The sequence below is a fragment of the Sebastes fasciatus genome, chromosome 11, assembly GCF_043250625.1.
Source record: "Sebastes fasciatus isolate fSebFas1 chromosome 11, fSebFas1.pri, whole genome shotgun sequence".
Lineage (NCBI taxonomy): Eukaryota > Metazoa > Chordata > Actinopteri > Perciformes > Sebastidae > Sebastes > Sebastes fasciatus.
Genome location: NC_133805.1, coordinates 22,403,226 through 22,427,087, shown reverse-complemented (window position 1 = coordinate 22,427,087; position 23,862 = coordinate 22,403,226). Strand labels below are relative to the sequence as shown.

Sequence of the window (23,862 nt, the reverse complement as noted above, 5' to 3'; positions counted from 1 at the left end):
CTCACCCACATTTAGCTCAAATTTGGAGCGTTATTTTTACTCCTTCTCAACAATCTTGTATGACATTGTTGGTATCAATGAATTTATTTTTTTTATAGTTTCATATAGTACCAGTATCTCCACTCTAACTTTAAAGCCCGCCCACTACAATCTCCAAAAGATCGAATGGCGGCAGGGCATGATGCCGACCTGTCAGATTTTTAAGAGGTTAATTAAAAATCGCAAATTGCGTTACAGAAATTAGTGCCGTTATTGTCAGGTTAGCTTTGACAGCCCTAATAACAATATTCAATCACACGAGGTGGCCAGCTTAGTAAAATGTACTCAGTGACATGTTTTCTTGAGTTTTGTGTTGTGTGAAACCATATTTACTATACTGCAAGGTCTATTCTGGTGTTTTACATGCGCTCACTCAGCTAAGAAATGTGCAGCACACATAAAAAACACAAACCAAAGTACCATCACTGATGTTTAAGTACCATCAATACGCAAAAATAAATTCTATTACTTATTCCAATACATCAAGTAAATAGATAAACTACATTTGTTTTTAAATGGGGGGAGGAAATATTAAAGATGCCTGACAGCTGTGCTGTGGAAGTACATCACCTTGCTCTGTCATATTTATTACCTGCATTGCCGAGGCACTTAAAGTGCCACAAATAAATCCTGCTCTTTCTAGGTTTGGCAAGTGGGCAAAAAAAACATATCATCAGTGGTTATAGTGTCGTCACAATGCAAGCTTTTCTCTTTGCATGCTATAGTCACTTTCCCAAAAGCTCTTTATGTCCTTGAGTCCCTTCAGTAAGAGATGTACCCCTCCCTATCCCTCCATCCATCCCTTGATCCCTCGTTTCCTCCCTTTCCCCTCTATCCATCCATCCTTCCCTCCCTCTGCTACCCCCCGCCCCTCCCTCTTCCAACATGTGCTATAGCAACGTAGCAGCCAGGACTCAATGTTTCAGCTTGCCACAGGACAGACAGAGCATTACAGCACGGCTGAGCTTATCTATTGGCTCAGAGCCACTGTTGGCCCGGCCCTGGGAGGAAGTGTGGGCGTTCTGATTGGTCACAGGGGGATTGAGGCTTGTATCAGCTTGTCCTCTGGCTGATCTGTTGGACTGGTCCCAGCTCATACAGAGGTGGACACTGGGAGGGCATCTAGGATTGGGCGACTTTTCAATTAAGTCACAGTGCATGCTGCAGCAAACTGGTACCCAGGCTCTCTCAATGGACCAGTCGCTGCAGTACATCTTTAATGGGCACGCTCTTCAGTGAGCAATTTAACTAGAATAAGCTACAGCAATGCAGAGTCTAATTGAACAACTGAAGATAATAACAGATAATACTAAGGAGACGTATGTAATTGCAAACAATAAATCAGCAGTCTCTCTAGACTACATAGAGTATGTTATGATAATTGTCCAACATAGGGATTTTACCTCCCATCGTGGGCTCACTAAGTGCAGTTCATCTGGATTCCAAAGGTTACTTCGGCATATCTCTGCGTGCGATCAGTTATCTTTTAATGAATTACAGCCGTGTATACCCTTTCCCCCTGACCAAGTTTATCGCCTCCACCATCCTGCCATCAGGAATTATCGCATATTACTCTGTAAAAATGGCGATATCATACACACGGCAGATAAACAAACAACACTAATAGCCAAATCACTATGTCTAAGTGACATCCCACCTCAATTTTACCCTCTAAAACCTGAATATTCTTCCACCATGTCCTGCATGAATGTGTGTGTGTGTGTGCATATGAGCATATGGTGACAAGGAGGACCTCATACATTGTCCTCAGCAGCTACGACACCTTTCCTGTCACCTCTCTTTAGATCATCGATAGGGTTGTTGGCTGGTGCATCTGGCTGTCCTCACCTGTATTAACTTCTAAAATCGTACACACTTACAATCATAAAAAGACAGGCTAAGCATTAACAATATAAATTGTGCACGAGAATGCACGCGTCTACTTGAGTGGCCGACTGCCAAATAAACATAGCAGTGTACTGTGGGTGTGTGTGTGTGTGATGGTCTTGCACACATATGCACCCCTGCAGTGCATAAGTATTTGTGCAGTTTGTGAGTCACTTAACGGTTACACGCGGCGCCAGTAAAGCACAGTAAAAGATCAGAGGCACGAGAGGCAGAGGAGCTTCCCCTGCAGTGAGGCTGGAGGGAACAATGGGCTGCTGGATCAGAGCCTGACTGCCACTGGCTTCCCCCTCCAGCACCCAGGTAGGCTGGCCCATTCATAAATCACTTTTATTCCTCCAAGCGCTCAACAGCCTCACCTCTTCAAATGATGCACTGTGTTAGGGGATGAGGAGGGAGGGGCAGGGCGGGGGAAAGAGGAGGAGGAGGGGGGGTGTGGGGGAGGGAGAGGAGAGGAACTGATGAGAGAGATGAAGTAAGCACAAGGAAGAGCCAGGCCGATGGAGGGGGAGCATGGAGATTTACTGAAAAAGCACAAACTGGACTCATTAGAAATGTCTCTAATCCCTCTATGATGTTGACTGGTGGGCAGGAGCACAGAAAGGAGGAATTAAGACAAGCTGAAAGGCCAACCAAGACTTCTCCAGCAGGCTTGAAGCTCAAAACAAAAAAAAACTGGGGCTTCATCACCACCTGAAGCCTGAAACCAGAAGTCTCCGTACAAAACTTTTTAATCTGAGAGGAGACCTGCCTCTCATTTGTGTAAACTCAAAGGGATGAGCTCTCATCATATGAAAGAACCAAAAATACATGTTTTAAGGCCCTGACACACCAAGCCGGCGGTCAGCCGTCAGACAGTTTGGGGCCATCAGTGAGCGTCCGCCGCCCTAGTTTTTTCGGTGTGTCTTGAAACGTCGGATCTAGCCTGCCCGTGTCGGTGGTTTTTCGGCCGTAGGTCAGAGAAATCACGCTGATTGGCGATTTAGCTTAAACGGATCAGTGCACGAGAAGAGAAACAGAAGTGAGGAAAGCAAGCCAACGAGTAAAATCAAGAGGAAAAACACAGAAGGCTTTTCAAATTTTTCATCTTTATCTCATCTGATCATTCCAACACACGGATGTTTTCACAGCGACATGGCCATCTGGAGTGAAGCTAAGTGGTGAGTGAGAGTGGTGTGAAAATGGTCGGTAAACGCCGTTTACTCAGTGCTGAGTCAAAGTGAAAAAACTTTGATAGCAATATATTAAAATCCACGATTCCCTGCATAGAGGTGGCAGCTCTCGAGACGAAAAAGATAAGTTTGCTCCTTCGTACACGCCCCTCAGCAACCTATTTTCTGTTTAATTTGGTCCGCTTTCATTTGTGCACTGTGAAACCGAACCAGACTAAATAGAAAACAAACCAAAATGATCAATTTCACTCTGATTCAGACGAACAAAACAGACTATTGGCTTGTGAAACTGCATCCTGGGGGTACAAGCCTGCCATTGGCCACCTATTTCAGCTGGCATTCTCCTCATCTTCCGCTATCTGCGCTATCTATTTTGAGAGCACCGTCGCTGCATCCTATACTTAGCGTCACCCAAGACGATTGTGATTGGTTTAAAAAAATAAAAACAAGCCAGAGCAATTTTTTGCCCCTATACCAGAAGGACAATGTGTGCAGCCAGACCTTTCTTTAGCGCTGTCATAGGTTTGGCAATGACAGAATAGGCTTTCTGAAATTGATCAAAAGAAAGACTATTTAATGTCAACAAAGCTTTACAAATTTATATTAATTACGTACAAATAAATAAACAAAATCATTGATTGTTCACCCCTGCATGTCAATATTTAGTAGAGACACCTCTGGCAGCGATTATAGCCCTGACTCTATGTGTGAACACTGCCCAAGCTCCGTTATGGTGCATGAGATCTGTGAGAAACGAGCCATTTTAAAGTCCTGCCACAAATTCCTGATCAGAAGCCTGCTGCAGAGAATCATCCTCACAGCATGACGCTGCCACCACCACTCCGCTTCATTGTGGGGACTGTGTGTTTCTGCCAGTGTGCCTTGTTTGACTTGCGCCAAAACACAGCATTCACTCGTTGACTAACCAGCGGTGGGCCTTCCAGATAGAGTTGTGTTTAACCTAACATCACTTGTCACACACTGATCTCTACTTATTATCCAACATTTTATAAAATGTCTAAAAATACCATGGGTGATTTAAAAACTATTTCGTAGAGTGAATACTCTGCAATTATTTAAAAATAATATTTGTACTTAATTTAGATCAATAAATATAACGGCAGGAAACGATTAGCTTCAAATCTACAAGAAACATTTAATCAGCTATAATTAATGTTGCATTTTTTTCACCCACAATGCATCTACTGAACAATATAAAGCATCATTAAAACAGGCAATTTGTTGATCTCGCACCAATCTGTTTTTATTATTATAATTACTATCTAATTTGAATGGAGATATGTCTTAAGCACTACTCGTAGGGAATACAACACGTCCCGCCCCTTCATCCACTGAAAGAAAGCACATCCATTAGTCGACCCTTTTCTTATTGATCGATTAACTGCTCAGCTAAACATTCAGCCCGGCGCTATTCATCATGCTGGGAAGATGTAAGCCGTGCTGCTGAGTTTCAGGGGCAGATGGGATGTCGGGATGTAATTGAGATTAAACTGGTGGGTTGGGTGGCTGGAACCGGCAGGGTGGAGACCCACTGGGGGATACACAAAACACACAGGGCATTGTCGGTGGAGATGGTTATAAACCTAAACCAACTGAGTACGGAATTTATCAAGTCCAAATGCACATGTACTAGGGGATGGGATAAAAAAAATCAATACAGCATAGTATCGCGATATTTTGCTTGGCAATATTGTATCGATACATGGATGTCAAGTATCAAGCTTTTATTATATAAAATTATTAACCCCTTAACAATCTTGACTTAAACATTGCTTTCCTAATTTTGTAGAACAAAATGTAACAAATAAATACATAGATATACATTTTGTGAATTGTTATCTATTTTTAAAATAATAAATTGTACACCAGAAACTGGGTAAAAAATCTTAAAAATTAACTTAAAAGGGAATTAAAATTCCAATATATAATGTGTATAGTATATAAACAGAGCACTGAATTTAATAGATTGGTCCCATTGTCACCGATATCTGATCCAGCTCTTTGAGTCAGTATCGGCCCGACATCCGATCCGGTATCGTGCATCCCTAGTTAGCTTGTCGGGAAGAACGCTAGATAACGCTACAAAAGTTACCCGAAATTTTGGCGAGGAAAAAACTGGTATGGTCATTTTCAAAGGGGTTCCTTGACCTCTGACCTCAACATATGTGAATGAAAACTATAAGAGTGAAAACTGTATCTTATTAGACAAAACAGATGTCGACAAACTGCATATTTTGCAGTTGAAAAAAGGTAATAAATCGCAATATATCTTATTGCAATACAAAACATACTGCAAAATATTCAAAATTGCAATGAGATCGTATCGTGATAATATAGTATCATGGGGCCTCTGGTGATTCCTACCCCTAACATGTACAGTAAGTGTGTACTGTGTGTGTGTGTTTATACACAGTGTGTGAAAATGTCCACGATGTGAGAATTATGGCTGGCTGGAGCAATAACTGCAGGGCAATAACAGGTGGACGTTCACAGTTGCCATTTATATAGCTGCAATTCTGCATTTTGATTGGCCATGTGAGGTCATGTTTTGAGCAGACACATTAGCTCGGAATCCATTTTTGTCTCGCAAATGGTCAATTCTTGTAACAGCCGTAAAGATAATGTAATCGAAAAGCTATAAATTGCAGTGACAATGCATTAATTAAATTGGACACTTAAATTTATGCAGAATTATCTCCGCCATGGAAAAAGGACCAAGATATAACGGCGAGCGAGGGGCAGAATGACTGGGAGCTCGTTAAAAGGCTTATCAAATCAAAGGACGGTGAAATGCGTGACTTTTTTTTTTCTTTTCTGGCTCGTGAAAAACAACACTTTGACAAATGTTCACGGTGTATTGAGGGTATTTGTGAGTTTTCACAAGCTCATTCATTACATGCCAAAGGCTGGTTTCCATATGATTACCTTAAAGAGCATATTGGTGTGAAGAAAAACCTCCTCGTGGGGCATTGTGCAGTTATAATGCAGGTGGGGTAGGTAAGAGGACTTGTGTGCTGTCATTGAGGTATAAGAGGAGAGAAGGCGAGAGAGTGGAAAAGATAGGAGGGCACAGAGGACATTGCTTCCGTACAGTATAGATGAGCCCCGTGATGAGACCAACTAATTAAACAGATTCTTCAGTGGCCGCGCCTCGGGAAAGCTTGAAAAAGACACTTGAAAATTAATGAGAGCTCAAAAAGGAGAGAAAGCAAACCCAACTTTTCAGTGCCTCAGAGGTGAGGTTGCCGCTCGTCTCCCTGCATTGCCAAAAGCAGGATGAATAAATAGATAAATAAATGGGAAAACACAATAATATTTCCTGCCACGCTTCTCTGCGCTACACGTTCACCCTTTCCCTCTCCTCCATTTCTGGGATATCTAAGTATAGAGGTGAGCAGACGGAGGCTCTACCATAAGCAGCGTGTTCCAGCTCTATTTAAAAAGAAGAATGATAGAGACTAGGAGGTGGGGGGGGGTCAAAAGGACACAGAGAGTGAGGGGGTGGTATCAGAGGAGTTGGTGGAGTTGGTGGTGAAGGATGTAAAGCAGGGGAGGTGGGGGGGAACGAATCAAGAATATACAAGTGGAAGCACGAGAGACCACTTTATTTGGAGCTACTAAAAATAGCGCAGCAAATGGTAGCAGGGGCTAGCCGGCCTAACGCTCCTCTCTCCTTCCAGGCCGGTGGAATCGATAGGCAGGGAGCCGTAGGGGAGGCTTCCCGGAGCCTCTAGCCAACAGTTGCTGAGGGGGGGGATATGGAAGAGAGAGGGGAGGGGAGGTGAGGCAAGGAGAGGAGCAGAGTGGAGTGGAGCGGAGCAGGGAACTATTTTTTGCACTGCTTGACTAAATATGGTCAGGGAGGTGGTGAGACAAGACACAGGAGCAGCCCCGGCAACAGGGGCCGAGGCATGCTTCAAATGCTTGGCTTCCCACAAAGTGCTAACTGTTCAGCTTAGCCCTGCGCACTGTGGAGGTAGGAAGCAAGCCGTCGGCCGGGTTGACCTCGTGTCCCTAATTTGCTGCCACTGTGTTCTTCCCGTGCCCTCGGCAAACTGCAGCAGCATCTCCACTTGATCTTTCCCGAGTAAAAAGGGTGACCCTGGAGATTAAGAATGCATAAACTGCATATTGAAGATTCACAAAAAAAATGTCCAAAAATATCAAAAAGATATTGCAATATCCTCTGTCTCTAGTCCCCGACAATGGTAATCAAATTTGCATGGATCGCGAGGGACTATTAAAAGTACAGCTGTCTTCTACCGCAGAGGCACAGCCACCTCTTTTTTTTCTTCTTCTTTTTTTTTTTTTTTTTTAAATACCTCCATCACAATTCTGCTCTCAACCCATTCAGTAAACTCCCTCTTCTAAGATGCTGTATAAAGTTCCACTGAATAATAAAAGCGCATTTTAGGAGCAGAATAAAGCTCTGGGGCTATGTGTGTGTCGATGGAATAAGAAAAAAGGCAGGGTGGGAGGACGGTTGGTACACTTTCTGCCTCCTCCACCGACCAGGGCATCCTCCCAGCTCTCTCCCTCAGAATGCACATGATGGAGAGGAGAGTGCTGCAGATTTTTTTTCACCCCTCCTTTTCCCCCCTCTTCCCTCTCTGCCTCCCCTTTTTTTTTCAAATAGCAGCTCTTCATGTCAGCTCTACGTCTTCCTCTTCTAAAGGTATGACTTGTGTTTGTATGGGAATGTGTGTGTGTGTGTGTGTGTGTGTGTGTGTGTCCGCTTTCTCTCCTTTTCCCCCTCCCTGACTCTGGCGCTCAACCCGCCTGCCGCCACCCCTCCTCCCCCCCCAATCATAGAAGCTGATTCAGCGAGTCAGGCGTGCACCCGGCACACACGATGGCTGCAGCAGCTGGAGCGCTCTCTAGGTCATTATGGCTCTCTTCACTACGGGAAGAGGAGGAGAGGAGAGGAGGAGCAGCTCAGATGAGAAACTGATCTGACAGGTAATATATGCTCTTCCTTCGCTTTCGGACGGAGTTTACCCCCTGACGGGCCTTGACGTCTCCTGTCCTGCCTCTTCCCTCTCTCTTCTTCGGATGCGATCAGTTATTAACCGCATGGTTTGCCTGTGAGTCGCGGGGGAGTGGAATGCACTGTTCTGCAGCAGCAGCAGCACTGGGACAGAACTTAACCAGAGACAACCTTTGGGCTTTTTTTTCTCCTCTCTTGTTCCTCTTGTCTTTTAAAGGAAGGGAAGAAATAAAGGCTTTATAAAAAAGAAAAAGTATGGAGAGGAAGAAGATGCAGGAGGAGGTGGACCAGGGAAAAGGGAGGCTGGGGAGTTGCTATGGTCCACATGGATTTTAGCCCTTTTTTTGCACTCTCCACTCTATCTCTCTCATCTTGTTCTTTCTCCCTCCCTCCCTCTCTTGTCTTGCACTCTCTCTCTCTCTCTCTCTCTATCTCTCTCTTGTGTTCCTGGCACTGGCCGGACATGCTGCAGCAGCAGAGCTCTTTGGCTCATTAGGCTTCATGGTTGCAGCCCTGCCGCTATCTAATGACGGACTCGTTAACTCAGACCTGCACTGGTGTGGAGAGACATTCCCTTATGCACAATTCGCCCTCTGCGTCCGACAGCTTCCAAGACTCTTTTGTCACCATGACTAAGGATACTATAATTACTGGGACTTTTTAATGTCTTCTTTTTTTTTTTTTTGTCTCTTTTTTAAATATCTTTTTGGTTCTTTTTTGGTGAACCACTTTTCAATTTAACTGAGGGGGCAGGAGGAGGGGAGGGGGGGTCACTGCCATTCTTAATTGATGGGAGGTAAGTTTGAGGACACGTCACACTTTGAAGTCCAAGGTTGGCTGATTGGGGCGGGAGGATGGATGGAATGTGGCGACCAGAGGGATGACGAAGCATCAGAATAATGAACAGCGGGCAGGTCGGGAGCGCTGAACGGGGGGGGGAAAGCGGATTGACGGCACACAGCTGTGAGAAGTGTATTAACACAGATGTGGGTGGGTGTGGGGGGGGGGGGGTAGAATGGGCGGGAGGGGATATTGGGCAGCAATGGTTGGCTGAGTAGATGTGTGTCACCGGCTGAACCCACAGCACTTAGGGTAGTAACCCAGTTTCTTCTTCTCTCTCTCTCTCTCTCTGTAACGGATTGCTATAGGCTAGGCAGGGCATGCAGGGCACACAGTGCTGCAGTGCTATCGCCCAAACCAGAACAGACACTACACGTTCTCCAACCTCCATCCCGCTGTGTGTTGGAAGGAATTTCACCCCCCCTCTCTCCCATTTGCTCACCCTCTCGGGTGGCTGTGACATTTCCTAAACAGGACGTCACACCTTTAGGACCGGGCTCATCCGCCAACTGTCACCTCCAGTTCAACCTCCCCTCATTGCTATTCCAAACCCTTCCACTGCAAAAGAACACTGCACCAATTTTCCCATTTATTCTCTGCCACCAAGTCTCCAAACTTAAGCTAGTCTTTTTCCTAATCCATTTTTTTTTTCGCTTTACACCCGTTGCCTCAGCACGCAGCCTGCTGGCTAGCTAAGCGTGGTTGGAGGCAGTGTCGACTTGTGGAATGTGTTGGTCTGGGGCAAAGATTCATTAGAGACTTGCTGAACAATTCTCGCCACCATGCAAATGGTTATTGATCGGTTCCACCCCCCTCTGCAATAGAACAGCAGGCTTTCGCTGTAAACACAGACAGGTGAGGTTTGATCAGAGGAAAAGGGAAGTGAGAGAAGATGAACATAAAAACAGTGTGGGAAGAGAGAGAACAAGGTACAGAGAGAGAGAGAAAGAGAGAGGGAGAGAGAGAGAGAGAGAGAGGGTGGGGGGTGCTGTTGGGTGGGGGTATAGCCAGGACCAATCCACAAGTGCTGAGTGGGCATTAGCGCCTTCATGTGACCTATGGCCTGCCTCTGCGCCTAAAGCCCAAATCCTGCTCACAATAGCTTCCTGTTCCACTTGGATCACCCTCGTTTTCAAACATCAGCAGGCGCTCCAGCTAGCCGCCACTGGGGACGTTGCTGACACAAGAGGGACGGGGGGGACAGGCAGGAGCTACATATCGGTAAAAGTAGAGAGGTAGGAGAGGCTATAGAAAGCAGGGGGTGAAATAGGAGAACGAGATGGCGGCAGTGAGGGAGGCAGACTGAAAGAGAAGTGGGAGGAGAGAAGTGAAAATGTTTAGTGTGTCAGCGGGGCCAATCAGCTTATAGGTGCACCCCTGCTCCCAGGACACACGGTCCAGAGCAGATGATCATCATACAAGACAAGGTGCACACAGGAGGCACTTTACACCGTGGACTTTCTACCAAGGAGAAAACTCTTCCCATCTTTGCTGCCGTTTTTTTGTCCAACCCCTTAAATCTACCTCGACATTTTTCCTGGAAAGAGAAAAAGACCACCTTCTAACTGCAGTAAAAAAAAAAAGAAGGGCGCTTTATTCCTCCCCCTGGTTTCTCCCAGTTGTCTGGAGGACAGCGGGGGTCACCGGGACAGTCGACTATGGTATGGACTGCAAAACTTCTGTTATGTTCAGGGGCGGGGGGACTGGCTGCTCAGCCTTACATGGCAACCAAAGGAAAGCCTTGAGTGTTGAACTGAATTTACACTCAAAGTCACCTTACGGTGCAGACTACCATACTTGGGAGAGAGAACGGTGAGGAAAAAATGTTCTGCTCATAACTTCCTGACCTTGGCGAAAGGTGAGAGAATTTCATACCTAAGATTACCTCCTTGGTGTACATACTTCTTTATGTACCCATATGAACATATGATAGCTATGGAATGTAAAGAAGTATGTATTCTTGGTGAGGTGCTGGTCCTCGTTCTGAAAAAAAAAAATGATGTTGGGCAGCAATGTCTGTGTTTGTGCTTTGCAGATTGTTAATATGACTGTGATCATGGTGTGAGAGAAAATAGCAGGCAAAGTATAGAAAAAGAGAGAGAGAGAGAGAGCATGAATGTGAGTGGTAAGGCTCATACATTAGCTATACTGTCTCTGGGCAGTCTCACTGCAGCAATATTCACTGTAGGGAACTTACTGCTTTCTAAAACTGGCTGACTTGGCCAATAAAAACCTCTCATCCAAGATATGCCATCAATTCATTGGACAATTATGTAAGTTAGCATAAAATGATAGCAATCATGTTGCTCTGTCAGCAGTGTGTGAGTTTAGCGCACTACTTGCCACCTACACCAACTACGGGCAAATGGTCGCCTTGTGACATCGTCATATGAACAGGGCCTCCTTTCATTATTGGCCGATTTTACTGCATTACAGCCCTTGAAATTCAGCCAGCCACTTAGAACCAACTTCAGCGAGCAGTGCTCCTGACCATTAATACCATAATCTTTCCCTCCCAGTGCTCCCACATGGCTCAAAGGGGAAAAGAAAGCAAGGTGAATTGGACCAAAACTATGCCATTGTCGCTGGCTTTTTTTTTTTTTTTTTTCTTTAAACATGCAACTGAAAGAGCAGGAAATAGTTGCTGAGGAGGCAGAATGAAGAGGGACTGAGGTTGCTGCTGCTGCTGGCTCCATCCTACTGCTGTATCATATGGCTTCCGTGTTAACAATCTTGTGTGTTTAACTACGACTGCCCTCCCTTTATGCCGCTGCCCTTATCCGCACCCCCCTCCACCCCACATCAACCCGGCTGCCCCCGTGCTCCCCTCCCCTCCCCTTCCTCTGATTCCTGCTCTCATTGTTCACGTTTGCTATGCTTGCCAAATGCTTTGCCGGGCCGCATGGCAGTCAGATTAGACCATCAAAAAGTGACAATGCAGGATCAGAGTCAACTCTGGCCTGTCAGCTGATTCCAATTGTTGACTGCTTCAAACAAATAAAGGCAACAGAATATGGAGAGAGGCACGGAGAGAAGTGAAGCGAGGGGGGGGGGGGGGGGAGGTGGGGAGTAGTTTTGCATGGGGAGCTATTCATATCTAGCACTTTCACCTATTCTGACCCCCTCTCTGGCCTGTGCTAGGATCATAGACAATCCCTGTACCAGTTTTAGCACAGGTTTACCTCTCTTTAAACCCCTTTAATGTAGATACACCGCTCAACTAAAGGTCACTTTTTTCCACTTTGGCTCTGGCTTGAAAAAGCACATGAAAGAAATACTAAATAAAATAAACATAGACAATTAGGACCATTATTTCAAGTCAGTAATCCGCAACTATTTGAGGTCTGATCAACAAATTAGATAATACAACTTTAAAAAAACAGTAACCCTTGGATGAAACCGTGAAACTAAAACGCACAAAAGACCTGCATGTATAAATCGCTTCTTCATAAAATGAGATTTATATTTCCTTAATTACAACGTTTTCCGATGCGGCAGGCTGGGATGTATCAGTGCCTACAAAATTTCTCCCGCAGTGGAGCAATGAAAAGGTGTACGTACGTATGCCACTGTTGTACGACAGCTCTATTCTAATGAAATACAAGACACTTCAATCTGAGCTGATTAATATGCCCAGTGTAAGGCTGACTTACTCCATTCCCCTTCAATGAAAGAAATATCTAAGCGGAGATGACACGACTGAAACCAACGCTAACAATCTGCATTCTTTTCACCCTAGTTTACTGACGATGGTTAAAAATACTGAAGACAAAAAATAGTTTGTAGCCTATAAATCTCTTTCTGACGTTCCATAATTCAACGATAATCAGTTTACTGTCATAAAGGAGTAAAGAAACCAGCAAATATTCACATAGTTGACAAGTAATTGATTAATCGTTGCATCTCTAATTTAATTTAATAAAATAAATTAGAAAATAAAACAATTTTTTTTCTGAACAGAAAGGCCCACCTCACCTCAAACCTTTTTATGAGAGCATCAGAATGAAGCTGCATTTTTAGGCTTTTCAGTTTTTCCCCACTGTTCAGACCCATCTGCATGATATTCTGTCTCGCTCTCTCTTCTATCAAGTCATCAGAGGCCTGTCGGAGTGCATGGCTTGCATTGCATGTTCCTCCCAGGCCCTCAATAGCAACGACCTGCCTATCTGAGTGACAAACGCAGCAGATGCTGACATTATCAAATGCTGAGTGCCTGTCGTCCCCCCCTGCTTTTGCCCTGTTATGGCCCTCAGACGAGGTGAGCAGCCTGGCCACCTGACTCTGAGCGACTGCGTGTGTGTAAGTGAGCAAGCATGAACGTGCATGTGTATGTTACAAATAGACCTGCGTCTGGTGTGCCATATCAAGCTGGCCCTGCATTGACCTCCATCCTGTCTACAAGCAGTGCCGTATATCACTCAGCTGTCGCCGGCCACTCGGAGAACCTCATTCGTGCCTTGGCAGAAAAGTCAATAATTAGAACAGCTGACCTATGCTTCATATTCCTCTTGCAAAAATAGTGTCAACGGAACCGTTTGTAACGATTAATGATAATGAACTCTGACATAAATGTCACATAATTGTATCTTAATGCAATACTGCAGCAGTGAGATTAAAACAGAAAATACAAGGCGTGGTTAAAAATATGTGAAATGTTTGATGTTGCTCCAATATTAGGAGTGGTTTATTGAGCTTATGATTGACTACCATGAGCTTTAGGCACACATACAGAAAAACATAATCAAAGTTCTTTATGTGGGTGCTACTGTGATCATTTTTGTATTAGATAGATAGATTTTTAGTGGAAAATGTTACATTACTGTACTAGTGTAGAGCCCTGAAAGAGACATAAAATAATCTGCCCTCAGTCACTGTTCAAACGCTACCCTCTACACTACGAATCAGTCTCTAGGACTTAAATGACTGGTTTAAATTAATGTTGTGACTTGACACCCCAGAGTGCTGCTGTAGGAGCATGAGCGAGAGAGCTTGTGTACGTGGTTATGCCTCTGCATTTGTCTGTTGGCCGTCTCGGTGACCGCAGCGGCGGCGGCGTGCTTGCAGCAGGGCCCATCTGTCAGAGTCTGTAATTGCTTCATGACTCCAGGACATTTGACTCAAGTGCACTGCCACAGATTATTATTATCCTTTTCTCAGGGAGCAATTTTTCTCACTCTCTGGGAGGGGCGCAAGCATAAAAGTTAAAAAAAAAAAAGAAAAAGATAGCGAGGAGGATAAATAGACTGCCTGGGAGGCAGCAAAGGGGGAAGTTAGGTAAGGTTGATCAACTGTACCTGTGTGTTATTAGTGTGGTGGTAAATGGGGTGCTAAATGTAATGTGTGTCACACAGAATAGGTGAAGGTGAACAGGCAAGAGGGAAAAGCAGGAGAGGGAAGCAACTAGTGGGGTGGACATGGTGTGATGATCTCAGGTTTTAATAAGATGTTTAAATGCAACGTCTCTGCTCAGTGTGTCTCTGGCTCGTTCTTGGATGAAACCTTACTGCAGCAGAGCCTTTGAGACAGCTCACTTCCCTTCACAGCGGTCCCCATGTCCGTCTCTGAAAACAGTGATTCCACAATGCTTTGCTAAAGCTGGTAAAATGGAACCAAATCACCTCTTGAATGGATTTGGTCCCCTTCAACCAGCTGTAGCTATGCTTTGATGACTACAGGAGCTCCTTTTGCTGTTTGATGCCTTCGACAAAATCACTGTGATGGCAGCGGGCCACTCCCTGATGATGACTGGCTTATGGGCTTTCTTCTACCTACAACATCTGGAGTGTTCGGTAATTGTCATGTTCAATGCTGTCTCATTTTTTTGACTAATAAAGAAACCGATTCCCAGCTTCAAAACTTTTGGTATGGTCCACTTTCCTGACTGAGTGTTACCTCTCTGCCTCCAGCGGGCTTGATATTCTGACCACACTATCAGTAACTGTTTCAAAAATAGCAGGGGGTGGATGTGCAGCGTGCGCTATTTCAGAAACACAGCACTCACATGTCTGTACGGCTGTCTTGCTAAGACGCCTCCTAAACTGACTGTCACTGGATGCCAACAGTCAATTACACTGTGGGTGGGAATAGGCAAAGGAAGAAAAAATATAATGGAGACAGAATGCAGCCCAGCAGGGGAACAACAACGTTGTAAAGAGATCTAAAGACGGAATAAGACAATAAGAAATAAAAATAGGGGCAAAATATAGTTGTTTAGAGACTGTACATTACACGCATTCAATCTCTGTAGTCTCCTTCAAATGAAGCCTCCTGCAGTGATGTTGGACAGGCTGGGGTAGATGAGGGCCAGATGCTTTTGGCTACATCCACACTAATAAGTTTTAAAACACATAACTTTTGCTACGTTTATGCCTAACGTCCACATTACTCCAGAGTTTGAGCCCCTAAAACGGAGACTTTGGAAAAAGCTGCTTACCCCGTTTTAGTTTTAAAACTCCGGGATTGCGTTTAAGTCTGGACGGACATAAGCCTTTGAAAACGATGACGCAGACACACACGTTTGCTTCTTGATTTGGGCCTTATCAGTCATGATGTGTCATTCCCTGATTCGTCACGCCCCGTCACGTAAACCTCTTCCGGAAGAAGACAAACGACATCAGCCTCCACCACCAGTGGTTCATTTCAACATGGATAACGAGTTACAAGCGTTGCTGACCTTGTTGTCTATGCTAGCAGCTTTTGTGCAGTTAAGTTATGCATTTTATAATGCTACTACTGCCTACATGCGCAGGAGGCAAGCTATTATTCGAGCGCTTTACATCAATTCCCGTGTCCAGCGCTGAAACCGCGTTTTAAAACAAAAACATATTAGTGTGGATATAGCCTTAGAGCAGTGGTTGTCAACCAGGGGTCAGGGGTCTCCTACGGGCCACTGAGGGAGCTCCAGGGGGTCCCCAGAAAAATGGGGACTAATCATTTTCACTATTTAATTCAATATAGAAGTGAGCCCAATGTAAGTAAGAGTCATAAGAGTGACTATTCTGATCATAGGTTTCACTTCCTCCACAGTTATCTCCGCAACTGTAGTTGACAACTAACGATTATTTTCATCGTTGATTATGTTCTTGATTAATCAGTTAGTTGTTTGGTCTATAAAATGTCAGAAAATGGTGAAAAATGTTGATCAAGATGACGTCCTCAAATATCTTGTTTTGTCCACAACTCAATTTCTTTCTTAAAAAAAATACTCAAATCGATTATCAAAAATAAGTGGGGATTAATCTAATAGTTGACAACTAATCAATAAATCATTGCAGCTCCATTGACAACTTTAGAATTCTGGTCTTAATCATATCTAAAAACCAAAATCTTTTCAGATGGAGGTCCCTGAGGCAAATTCTTATCAAATGGGGGTCCGTGACCTGATGTGTGTCAATTTAGGGGTCCTTGACAGGAAAAAGGTTGAGAACCACTTCTCTAGAGGACTGGAGCTGAACGCACAAATCACAGCAGAAGACCGCAAACAGTTACAACCTCACACATTCCCTCCCTGTTACTGCAGAACAATCAGGCAGGTCAAACCAAACTCCCTTCACACTGTGTATCCCGACTACCCTCCTTTCCTTTTCTTTTCCTAATTTGGTGCTTAACACTATGTCACACTGACCTTTTCTTAAAATATACAACATAACCACGACAACAATCCTGAATTATTTGTTTCCGAAATTCATCTAAAAGCTGTAAATTCATCTAATTTGTCTCATTACACAAACTGATGTGAGGATGCGGGTCTAGCACATACAAATTATTTATTAAATTCGTTGTAAACAGCACTGTATTCTCCATTTCTTTTCAATTTAAAGTGTTTTCCATTGGACCAATAACCATGAAATCGATTTGGGTAATGTAAGAGGCACTAGCTTACTCAATTACGGTAGTCTGACTTGATTAGCCTAGTCTGAAATGAGCAAGACAGAGGGTGAAAAACTCCTAATTCAATCAATGGCAGCCATGAAGAACATGCGAATAAAGCGGCAAGCCTCTAGCAATGCAAACATTTGACCAATTTCGCAGATCCACCTCCACGGGGCCACCACAACTCTCTGTTACAATACTACCATTATGCTGCTGCCTATTAGTACTGACATTATATTGGGAATACTGCATTTTTGGAGCACAGTGTGAATGATTTGCAGAGCCCTCGACCACCATATGGGGTTTGCCTGTATGTCGCCATATTAAAGAGAAAGCTGAGCACTATATGAGAGAGGGAGGAGGGCAAATATTACGAGGAGGTGACACGAAAAAGGGTACAGACCGACGCTGCAGGGCTTGTTTGGAGCCCGTTTATGAGTCATGGGCTATTAATCGTATTGTTTACAGTATTGTAGCAGCTACTGGCTCCCAGCAGCCCGAGGGAAAGACACAGAGACGAGCCAGGCTCCCCTTGCAGGCTCGGGCTGCGGTAAACACACACAGGGAGAAAACACAACGTGGATGTTTTCGAGAAAGTCCTTTCTTCAACGCGTTACCACTAGTTATAACAGCACTTTCAATTTAGTGGCAATTGTAAAACTTAACAACTAGGTGTAATTTATGAGGAAATGCCTTTACACTCTGTAGTGCGTGTGAGTAATGAACGAGGTGAGATGTAGTAAAACTCCCCAGTTCCTGCCGCACCCCTGTTGGTAGACTTGATTTGTGTCTGTATTTGGGACTCCCAAGTTGAAAGATTCATCTGTCACCCACAGGGTTCTTCCTATGCGTCTTCCTCAATCTTTCTTTCCACCGCTGGAAGACCAAACAGCGCTCTTAAAACACATAACACACATTACACACACATACACACACACACACACACACACACCAGGGACTCTGACGCACTCTCTACTTGAGCCCAACAGCTAGTATTTGATGGTGATAACTTACACCACTTAGAAAGAGAAAACGTTTTTTTTTTCCTGTTTTACAGGAGTTGTATTGTCATAGTTTTGATGAGAAATTAGACTTGTTTAGGCCGTGTTTGCCAGGACATTCTGTGCCGGTGCGCAATCTAAACACGAGAGGAGGGAGAGCGAACCTACCATCAGGACATCAATCATTAACTAGAGGGGCTTCATGTCACATCCTTCATCCGAGGGGCTTCCGATCAACTTCCAACTCCGAGCACTTCGTCATGACAGTCGTCAAAGGCACTTTTTTGAAATATGATTGTATGGTAGGAATTCCTCTAAGCACTCAATCGAAACAACTGCCTCTCCACTAAAAACACACCAGACAAGGTACTTTCATTTCAACCTAGGGAGAGATTTTCGAGGGCTTTAGGACTTGTGGACTGTCTCCACGATATTGCAGGAGCTCGAGCGTGAAATAAAAGTAAATGGGCAGACTGGAGAAGGCAACATATATCTTCGTTTCTCTGAAGGCAAGGGGACAGAGCGTGGACTGAAGCAAGCGACACACTCTCACACACACACACACACACACAACACAACAGGAGCCCTGATACAGAAAATACTGTACTCCAGCACTTTTCACCGCTAAATCAATGAGTGCTACGGCGGACCAGCTTTACATTCTGAATCCTGGTTTACATATACGCATTACACACCCACTGCATTTTAATATTTATGATGCAAGCAATGTGTTTACACTCTGCCACTCAGTGACCTTTCCTAAATAAGTTGACTATTATTTATTAAAGATTAAAGCTGTGCAATAAAAGACAATACAGTAGCCTTGTAATATTTTTTTTTCCCTCACGGACAACAAAGTCAGACTGGGACTGCTGGCCAATTGTGTGTGAGATTTTTATATATTTTTTGTCATTTATTGGGTATAATTTCAAAAAGATTTAACATGTGGATCAATCATATAGACCCTTTTTTATTTAATTACATTTAATTATAGCATGTCAGGGATCATCAGCTCTGGAACGACCTGCCGAGGGGGATCGGTGGAGCAAGGTAGTTCTGTATCTTTTATATAATAAATAAGAAAAACACATTATTATAGACTTACTTTTACTTTAACTATTTATACTTTGTGCCCGTCTGCATTTTTTCTTGATGTTCATACTTTGTCTTTATTTGTTCATTTCATATTTATTTTTACCTTTTCTGATTTTGTCTTTTTTTTTTTTAAAGCACTGTATTTCTTTTTAAAATTGCCATGAAATTTGTTTTGTCATTTTATTACAACGACCACTTTAGAGCTGCAACGATTAGACGACTAGTCAATCAACAGAAAAATAAAAATAATCATCAACTATTTTGATAATATATTAACTGTTAAAGTAATTTTTACGCAAATACTCAAGTATGGAGATTTCCTGCTTTTCTCTGTTTTACATAATATTACTGAATATCTTTGTGTTTTGGACTGACAAAACAAGACATTTAAAGACATCACCGTGGACTTTGAGAACCAAGTATGGACAGTTTTCACTATTTTCTGACATTTTATAGACCAAACGATTAATCTATTATGAGAATAATCCCTCCCCCACAACCTGTATGTTACTTATAACTATTTGCCAAAACATTTCAATGGAGATTAACCCATTGACAACTGATTTTAGCCGTGATAAGCATTGTTTTGTGTTTTTATATAGTTATTCTTTATGTCTAAGTCAATCTGCAAATCAATTGGTCAGTGTAGCACACAAGAAACAGGACCTGGCTTTATACAATCTATTCAGCAGTGTGCCAGAGGTGGAGGGCTGGGTCTGGCCAGCTCGTGGCAGGTGGCAGGTGTTCCACAGCCCTCTGACCTCAATTCCATTTGTCCTCGTGCCAAACGAATGAATGCCAGTGAAGGGGAATGATGACATTTAGCCTAGGATAACCACGCTCATGCACAACCATACATGTACACACCGAAAGCGCTCAGCGCAGGAAGCAGCTGTTAACTTTTCTAGAAACCGCTCCAGTCTATATAACACTGACCCTGTAACGCCAATGTCCATCAATTTAAGACACCCCGGATGATCAACCTGATACAGACAGCCGTCTCACTGAGCCATCTTTAATATGCTCATGGTTGAGAGACAAGAATAAAGCAGCCAAAGAGTGGAGCAGTAACCTCCTACAGCTAGAAATAGCTATGGCCAAGGACAAGGCGAACTGCCGCTGCTGCTGCTGCTGAACGGGCCAGCCGCTTCAGACCAGCCTCTGCTCACAACACACGGTGACGGACCAGCATAACAGTAAAAGGAAACAACAAATGAACTTCAAGGACTATTAACTACATTGATAGAAAAAAAGTAAATGTAAGACAGATGCTTTGAAGGCCTCAAAGGTAGTCTAATGTCAATTTGAGACCATACCATCTGCTGGGGAGATGGATGAAGCCTATAGGCCTGCTTCAAGCTTCAATCAATGTCAAACTAAATTGAGATCCCAAGGTAAATTTTATAGAAGGATAAAATGGATAAAATGTGATCAGTGACATAGTGGAATTAAAGTCTTTAAACAACTTTTAAATTGAAGTGGAATCTGTGGAAGAATTTAAAATATTCATATAAAGTGGTCGATTTATTTTAGAAACTACCGTTTTAGACTTTTGGAGAATTTGGAGAAGTGGAAGCACAAGACTGCAGTAGTGTAATATTGGGATGTCAGAAGAACCGATACTTTGGTACCAAGTCATTGACAAAATTCTGAAAGCACGACGGTACTCGTTTTTCTACAATACCGCAGGTACCGTCAAGACTTGAGATTAACGGTGTCCCATCATCCCGGGGACGATAGAAAATGTGTTTGGGACGCAATAAACTCACCATTGACGCGCCCAGGGGACGCACCCTATTTTTCCCCTGATAATGCTACTTTGTGAACAACAAATCTGTGATGAAACAGACAGGACATGAGCTAATTAACATTAGCTCGTTAACTAGCTGATGCGTTTAGGCTCTCTTTAGTAAAAATTTGTATTCAGCGAAGGTAAATTCTAAAGTGATCATGATGTGTTCAAATGTAATCTTGTAAAATGTAGTTTTTGGTGAGAAATTTTAATAAATCCAGTGGTTTGAAGGAGATGTTTTTTGCAGAAATAGATAATAGAGAGGGATTCATGACCTGTTTCAAGCGCACATTCTGAAGTGCCATGCTTTTACATACTTATAATGCCTCAATAGGATCCTCTGCCAGTTAATCAGAATGTTCTATTTGTCTATGTCAATGACTGGACTTTGTCTATGTCTGACTCCTAGTTTAGACCTGTAGGTGGTTAACCAACATCTTTCATTCCAACGAAGGATGATTAAGTAACGGATTAGTAGTAACAGATTAGTGATTCTGCCACGACCTCTGTCCTCTGGCTGCTAAGAAGCAAAACATGAAGTGTAGTGGTTGTAGTTTTGACTAATATTTTCAAAGCTTTGATTTGGTGTGCTCATAATAATGCTCGGAAATGTATTTTTCTGGAGTTAAAGCTGTTTCAGTTGTGCTGAATATGCAGGACCAAATTATGCATCAGTTGAGTTACTATTTAATACCACGGCTGCACAATTAATCGAAAATAATCCCATATATACATTAATCAATTATGATTTTGGCTTCCCACAATTAAATGAACATGATTGACTGCAACATTGACGTTTAAAATGACTGCTCCGTTCATAGAGAACTCTGCTGCATATCAAATCAAGCGCTTCCTAAACTAACAGACAGTCACCAGGGGGCGATCAAGATGTTTGGGCTTCACTTTTGGGGAGCGATCATTCCACTGCGTGCAATCTGTGAAAAACGTTCCTGAATGTTGAGGCTGCAGTCCAGAGTAGTAGAGCAGACGTGCAAAACAAAAATGCACTGAAATCACACTAGTCTGGTGCCCATTCATACTTAGGTGCCATCAATCTGATTTCTCAATTTTTGATTTCCATACTTTCTACTGCACTATGAAATCTCTTTTCCAGTTGAGGAGTCTTGTGCATCAATGCTGAATCAGTCAAGAAAGAATCAGTGTGTGGACATTAGAAATATATAATATCTGTACCGAATCTGGGCTTTACTGAAAGCAGCCATTTATTGAGATCCTGAGGATACTGTTTCCACAGATTCCACTTAAACATGCCCTTGTTGACGCCAAATAGGTGTGACAGCGCTAGCAGGAGAGCAGGAAAGAGTCTCATACCTGGGGTTTCCTCGCAGGGCTGCATGATGCAAGGCATTGAAGCCGTTATTGTTGGTGATGGTGACATCAGCACCAGCCTCCAGCAGCACTGACAGCATGTCATCTCTCTTCTTGCTTATGGCATCGTGCAGGGGTGTGTCGCCCTCTGAATCCTAAAAAAGGTAAACCTTGTGTTACTTACTACTCTCATACTAATCTGTGATTCAGCCTAAAACGAACTCTCTACTGTGTTACAAAGCATTTCTTAAATAAGCTGTAGTGATAGATACCTGAAGGCTGGGGTGGCAGCCAAAGTCCAGCAGGGTTTTGACCACCTGCAGGTGGCCCTTGTTGACAGCTATGTGTAACGGAGTCTGCCTTCGCTTGTTCCTGGCATTCAAGTCAGCACCGCCCCTCTGCAGCACCTCAATGACAGAGCCCTCGTCACCAAAGGATGCGTGGTGCACTGCCCGGTCTCCATCTTTGTCCTGAGTACAGTGACACACCCGCATAATGACTCAGTGTTATGTCCGGAGTGGATTTTTTTTTTTCTTACATAGTGAAACACACTTAACATGGGCTAAGATGCCTTTTGTGATAATTAAGAATAGGGATGAGAGAGGAGAAATGTATTTAATTATACAAACCTCAGCTTCCAGGTCCACATTGTGTTTAAGCAGCAGCTTTAGGACGTCCACGTGACCGTTCTGACTGGCTGCCTGCATGGCGGTGTGTCCAGCACACTGCCCGTTCACCTGTCAACGCACCGAGAGGGAGAGCGTGTCAATGTCGTGTTTCATATTTAGATATGCATCTACTGAATTAGCTGTTCACCTGAGGGGCTGAGAGCTCAGCGAGGGCGTGTTTAAGCGTTTGTACATGTGGATGTGCATGCGCGGCTGTGTGTGTGCATGTTTCATCAGCAACTGCAGCACTGCAAAAACTCAGACCATAAATATTAATGTGGACTCCTTTGGGAGTCTCGAGACGTCTCTTGTCCTGGCAGGCGGATCACTTGGCCGAGCTCAGTGTGCTCAGCTTTAAGCAAATAATTCCACTGAAAGGCAGTAGGGCATCTGGCCAGCTTTCACCACTGACACACGCACTCATTCACTCTCTCTTGCTCTCTGAGTGAGGACAGTATTGCAGACTTGACGTAACCGGTTCTCATAACCTATACAGGGCACAGGCTTCTGTCCTGTGGCAAACGGCCGGGCCTGTAGCCTGTGTCGCAACGCAATCTGCAACCATGTGGGGTTTGTAGACCTCTGCTTGATTTTAAGAGTGAATCGGGTCTGTGCTGCAGTGCACACCAATGCTCCTCAGTGCCTCCTCTGGGCCTTGCCTTAATGCTTTTCAGATAGAGAGAGGTGCAGGAGTGGGAGGATCTCAGAGCCCTTTCCTGGGAGACTCTCAGCCTCCTCAATATACTGAAAGCAGAGCAGAGCACAGCCGGGGATATTCCAGCTCCAATTATCAATGTACTCAGATCTTTTGCAAATATTCAATGACAAAGTTACTTCATCAAAAACCTATCTAAAAATCCAGTAGGACTGGGACGATATAACTATATCCCGATTCAATACTATCACAATACTTGAGTGTCAATTCGGTATGTATTGTGATTTTTAAGTATTGCGATTCGATATTATGATTTATTGTGATTTTTGATAACCTTTTTTACACGAGACCATGGGAAAAAGTTTAATCATACACTTATAAGGACTTTTACTTTGGAAAATATCTAAATTGATATAGTAAGAATGTTTGATTTTCAGCATGTATGAAGTCAGAGATGTCCGGAAGTCAAATATATCAGTCATTGTT

The 23,862-nt window shown here is 43.6% G+C and overlaps 1 protein-coding gene across 11 annotated transcripts in view; it reads right to left on the bottom strand.

Moving 5' to 3' along the window:
* The window catches only part of mib1 (MIB E3 ubiquitin protein ligase 1), a 71,071-nt gene that overhangs the window by 26,767 nt on the left and 20,442 nt on the right, over nt 1-23,862 (bottom strand). For all 11 annotated transcript variants that reach the window (XM_074651608.1, XM_074651613.1, XM_074651607.1 and 8 more), the window contains exons 10-12: nt 22,683-22,790; nt 22,326-22,523; nt 22,057-22,208 (exon numbers count right to left, since the gene is read on the bottom strand). In XM_074651608.1, coding sequence (XP_074507709.1) covers nt 22,057-22,208; nt 22,326-22,523; nt 22,683-22,790 — 458 coding nt within the window. The remainder of the gene's footprint in view (nt 1-22,056; nt 22,209-22,325; nt 22,524-22,682; nt 22,791-23,862) is intronic.